General features: G+C 45.7%; 1 protein-coding gene across 1 annotated transcript; it reads right to left on the bottom strand.

Annotated features, from left to right (window-relative positions):
• Positions 1–3,761: 3,761 nt before the first annotated feature.
• LOC133885113 (RING-H2 finger protein ATL74-like) lies at positions 3,762–4,765 on the bottom strand. The gene has a single exon (XM_062324762.1). It carries the CDS (start codon positions 4,549–4,551, stop codon positions 3,985–3,987), a length of 567 nt encoding a protein of 188 aa, XP_062180746.1. The 5' UTR covers positions 4,552–4,765; the 3' UTR covers positions 3,762–3,984.
• Positions 4,766–6,000: the final 1,235 nt, after the last annotated feature.

The raw sequence follows: 6,000 nt of genomic DNA, 5'->3' as shown, positions 1-6,000 counted from the left end.
TCAGGAAAAGACGAGTTGTTTGGGTTTGGACCAAACTGCGTTGAATTTTATCGTCCAATCTGGATTTTTCACGTGTTAAAAGAAGTCTGGGAATATAATTTGCTGGGACGTTATTACGAACCCACTTGATCAACACCGATCGACTCCAAAAATTCTTAAAGCCGATCAAGAAATTTTAATTTAAAGCTTTGAGCAGTTTGAGGTTTTTTTAAACTATCTTGTTCTTATTTTGAACTGAAAATAGATGTTTAAATCACTGAATACATTTATAAGTTGATACAGTTAGAAGAAACGGAATCAAAGATGAGAAGGTGACTGGGAACTAAAGAATCGGATTTGGGGCAATTTGGGGCAGGAGTAGCAATGGGGAAGAGGAGAGCGCCTTCATCGTTCTGTTCGTCTATGGCCAGCACTGCTGTTGTCTGCTCCTTTTGTACTGCTTGGTCACACGAGTTGGATAACAGCAACAGCCCACGGCCCAGCCCACAAGTGGGTCCAATGAGCCCGCCCGTGACAGACGTTGCTCCAATCAATTCAGAAATAAGGTGCTATCCACATGAATCTGCAGAACAAAGCGTAGATGGTAGAGTACTGCTGTTTCAGGAATAGCAAGTAGTACTAGCAAAGTACTTCTGTTTCAGGAATGGAAACGGCGTAACAATGGATCAGGTTGCTTGCAGTTGCAGTCTGAAACTTTACATTATGCTTTGCAAAAGCACATGGAATTTTCTTTGCTGGGGAATAAGAACGGCAGAGCCAGAATCTCGTACAATACTGTTATGGTACAGCCTTAAGGTAAGGTGTTTTATTCCTTGCGTATAGGTCCCTGGGAACACTGCAACTGTGTGAGTCACAACAGCTCATCACGCAACAAAATCTCAGTGCAGCGCACCGTTCATTTATGTTGAGATTTCTATTAAAAAATAGATAAAAAATATGAGATAGCTGAAGAAATTAACGGATAGATAGATCATGGGTAAGTGTACGTGGAGTTGCATTTCGGTGGACAAACTTTGTTGCCGTTCTAATATGCTACAGGTTAACCAAGCTGCATTTGCTATCATTGAACATTTGCAGCCATGCAAGACGGACCCCCGTCCTGAAACTAGCAAATATGATCAGCGCCTGGGTTTAGCGCCGCATTTTTTTCTTTGTAGTTCGATAATTCCTAGCGAGCCGTGCGAAACAAGCTCACTCTGCAGTGGACTGATCCCTGCCGTCCTTCCCACGTCAAGCGCGCGCAAACTTTGGTCCAAAATAATGGCGTAGCCGCGGCACGAAATGACCACACTGACCACTGCGACCATGGCTAAATACCATCCGTCGTCGACCGTGGCAACAGCCACCTGAACAGCATGGCTATGGAGGGATCATCGGGAGGAGCCGCGGTCGCTGGCGCCGACGCCGAGGCCGTCATGGCGCTGTTCAGCCTCGACGTGAGCGCCGGCTGCGGGGGGCGCAACAGCACGCTGCTCGACGAGTACGAGCGGCTGGCGTTCGAGGCGCAGCTCAACCGGGCCATCGTCCTGCGCCGGTGCTACTCCGAGCCGAGCCCCGTCCGGTTCGTCCAGCAGCCAGCTGATGGACCGCCGCCGGCGCCTCGTGGGGCCGATCAGGGAGAGACGTGGTGGCATGACGCGGTGGGCGGGAGGTTTTGGCGGGTCCATGACGTGGTGGCCCGGTGGCTCGGGGCGCTGAGGCCGGTGTTTCGCTGGCTCAGGAGCGCGTGGGAGCACCGGCGACGGAGGAAGGAGCAGGCGGACGCGGCGCGGCGCCCGCCACCCACGATGCCGCGGGTGCAGCTGCTGGACTACCTTCGTTAGTTGCTTGCTTCACTTGATCTGTGCACCGGTGATCGCGAAGAGTTCCGTGGGATCATGTCATGCGAAAGCGACGAACGGCGTTGACACGTTTTCGATTGATTCTCAACTGCCCCTTTGGGCTTTGGTAGTACAGTACTTCGTGCGTATGGTTCCCATTCCTGCATGAGGATCTGATTCGTGACTGTCCGGTTAGCATGCCAATGTGACGATTGGGCATTTCCAGAAATTAATCTAGTGGTGGATAGTAACACGTTTCACAAATATGCATGACAAGCGTAGCATCTTCTTCTTGAATGTGCAGAGCCAGATTTACCCTTCGAACGGGATCATCCTCTGCTCCAAATTATCATCTCTCCTCATTTGAATCAGCACTGATTCAACATTAGGGTTGTGTACATATGGTGTAATTCCAGAATATTAGGCACAGTCCTACGGCGAAACTTCAACTCCTGTTGTAGTACTTAGGGTGAAAACGGATCGGATATTTTCTGACCGCTCGAAGAGTTAGGATAGTATTTCAGTGCATAAAATTGGATATTCGGGAATTTTTCAAATATCGGAGTTAGAGTCAGATTTAAATCGAATATCGGATTTAGATATATGAAGACAGTTATCCGTTGGATATCTGATATCCGAAATAAAATCAGATATATTCAAAGACTATCCAAGTCATCTTCCGGAACTTATAACTTTTACATATAGAGTTAGATGAAGACGATCTTTATATGAAAATTATAGTTCTCGATAAAATCTGCAACTTTGTAGTGTAGAATTTTTTTATTTGAAATCATTAATGTATCTAGATAATTAATAGAAGCTTCAACAAGTATATTGGACACTCGTAATTTCTCGAGCTTAGCTCCAACATGACTCCTTCCAAAGGGAGTATATTGCTAATTTTTATTTTGAGCAAGTAATGTAGTTAGGTTTTGGACATATGGAATGGACAATAATGATAACATATATGATATATGTTTGTTGCTCTTACTCAATATCTAAGACCAACATTGTTTGTATATTTGATTTTGTATTTATGATTAAGACTATCCGCATTCGTATTTATATCCAACATGAATGTCTGACTTTGACTCCAAACAAGGAATATGAAATAAGATTTAAAATCAACGATATTTGTACTTATCCGATCTGATTACACCTATGTGTACTTCTTCACAGTGGTGAAAGTGACCCAGAACTTAGAACCAGTTTGGTTGGACTAAGACTTTTGTCTTTTAGTTTTTATGGATTTTAACTGTGCTTTTTTGCTATTAGCTTTTGTAATAAATTTTTAGTTTTTTAGTACGCTAAAAACCAAAAAAAACTTATCTCAACCTACTTATTAGCTTCTAATTTATTTTTCAGAAACTAACTTTTCAGTTTTTTAAAAATCAACTTATAGTTAAGCTATTTTGTTGGACTTTTAAGTCCTTGAAAGCAGAAACCTAGAAAAAAACTAATGTTTGACCTTAGTATTCACGCTCTATAACTGTCACTGTGGTTCGGCAGTCAGCTCCTCAGGGGCCGGTCGGTGTCTACACGCGTGTCGCGTGAGCACCGGGTGACGACGACGGAGCACGCGCCTAGCGGCTAGCCGTGACAATCGGGGTTGGCGCCACGGAGTAATCTCGACGGTTGCGGCAACGCGATCGCTTGCAGATTAAGGCATGCCATTATCTCGCAGCAACCCACAGCTGATTTGCACTTGGTCGTTGCATCGCGGACCAGCGCACGGCCGCTGTAGCGCTTCCAGGCGTCCGGCGGCCGAAACCCGCAACCCCCGCCGGCCGAGACAACGAGCGCACGGGACAAGGGAGCATGCACCAATGCACATGAGCTGATGGGCGTATTTGACGGTATGCCTACTCGTGGGCAACAAAATTTGTACGGCGCCGTCGAACACATACGGTGAACAATTGAACAACTGGTACATTCGACGGCTAGATGCTGCGACGGTAGCTATAGCAAGTAGCGACACCTGACGTGCAAGTGGCCCGACCGTCGCCGGATAATATCCGATCGAAGAGACTACATGACGAGGAAGATATTTTACAGAGATATTTTACACGAGCTTATCCACCGGGTCAGAACTATACTCTACCTTGCTTTGTTTTTTGCTTGTGTGCGTTCCGCCATTAGGCCGGCTTCGATTGCTCGGCTGCTTTCACACGATGACCACGGCGATGGTGTCGCTATCCGGCCGCCGGCTTCGTCCCACGCTGCCGCCGCCCTTCGCGGGCGCGCCGCCCATCACGGGTCGGCGGCACGTCGGGCACGAGCCGCGCGAGACCAGCCAGACGTCCACGCATCGGACGTGGAACCTGTGCCCGCACCGCGGCAGCACGCGCACCTTCTCGCCATCCGCGAACTCGCCGAGGCAGATGGCGCACACGTCCTCCTCGGAGTCTTCCTCCCCTCTACCGTACACCTCCACGGGGATGCTCCTCAGCGCGCGCTTCCTGACGCTGCCGACGCAGGATGCGCCGCCTGAGGACGCCCCCTCGGCGCCGCCAGCCGCGCCCCGGCCCCCGCACCGGAGCGCGCACCGCGCCAGCGAGTTGAGCACGATGGCGAACAGCAGCCCGAAGAACAGCGCCGCCAGGATGATCACCATGTTCGTGTCGAAGGTCGCCTCGTCCCCCGGCGCCGCGCCACCGTCACCAGTAACGTTCACGACCCGCCCCGCTGCGGCCGCGCTCGCCGCCGGCGCCTCCGAATCCCGATGCCCCATGACTCTTAGCTCGCGCCGCACGCACGCTCTGCTTGCACTATCACACTCACCCGATGCTCCTAGCCCCCGTGCGTGGCAAGCAAATGAGAGGCGCGATCGCGGTGCACGTTCCGGGGCTGTTGCGCGAGTGTACTTGTAAAGGACGTCCCCAGGCTGCTGCCTCGCGCTAAGTTGTTGAAGGGATAGGGACACGAGGGGCGGTGGCGCACGCTTGCTTTGGGGGCAAAGCTAGAGAGAGGGTTAGAATATATGGGATTGATCTATTATATTTGAGTACCTAAATAGATAGCTCATATTAATAATATGGTTAGTCTTATTATAAAAATTAGTGTTTTAGCTTTTTTTTCATGAGGTTAGTACCATTTAGTTACAAAAGTATAAAATTAGAAGAGATAAAAAAATATGTTAGTGGAAGAGAAAATTATTTATGCTTTAAACTTGTACTCGAATCGTATATATGTATTAGTTCGATTCCTATACATTCTGATCAACTGCTAAAATCGTTGTTAGATATAGACATCTAACCAAAATCAAAATAAGTTTATCTTACCTGAGTCATGCTTGATGCGACAAACTTTAGCTATACTATGCTTCTTAGTCTATTATCTTAATAATAATTTTGAATTTTTTTCATTATTTTCATTATGAATTTTAGCTATTGTTTAATTGTGTTTTACATTGACTCTTTATTTAAGTATTTGATTTTATAATAATTTGATATTTTTTCAAAGACTATATTTAATATGGATCCTTCTTTTTTCTATTCTAACCCTAATTTCAATTATTATTAATTTTATTTCATTTGGACTCTTTATTTTGATATTTTGCTTTCCAAACTATATGGAAATAGAATTGCTAATCTTCCATAATTTTTTATTCCGAATTTAGTTATTTATTAATCGTATTTGATAGTTATTGTATGGAGGCACAATCATGCTTGCTGAATTTTTATCTATTCAGTTATAATTATTAGTGATATATAGAGCCGAATTAGATACACTAAACGTTACATATGATGACGAAAAAGCGCATGATGTAACTTCCGTTCCAGTAACGTATAGTATAATATATGTTTGCGCATAATCAATGGCCGAATTATCAAGCAGCACTGCAGCGCTCTGATCATTTAGGTTGTCATGTTGAGTGTTTGTGGCGTGTTGGTCTGCTTTTGATCATGCAGGGCAATATTTATCTCTGTGAATTGATGAATGCGGAGTGGAATGCTTGGATCTGTCTGCTGCTTCCTTTCTAATGTTTTCTTTCTTTCGTTCTCCTTTTTTATTGTTACTGTTTTCTTGGTTTGGTTGAGAGAAGAGGAGTATAGAGTAAAAAAGATGACACTACTATAGAATGGGTCAAAAGTAATATCTCATCGATGTCAGTTCAATAGTAACTACAACAAAAAATATATCAGTATCGGTTCTTAATCTCCCATGCGCAAAAATGAGA

The sequence above is a fragment of the Phragmites australis genome, chromosome 11, assembly GCF_958298935.1.
Source record: "Phragmites australis chromosome 11, lpPhrAust1.1, whole genome shotgun sequence".
Taxonomy (NCBI): domain Eukaryota; kingdom Viridiplantae; phylum Streptophyta; class Magnoliopsida; order Poales; family Poaceae; genus Phragmites; species Phragmites australis.
This window is presented reverse-complemented; position numbering and strand designations above follow the sequence as displayed.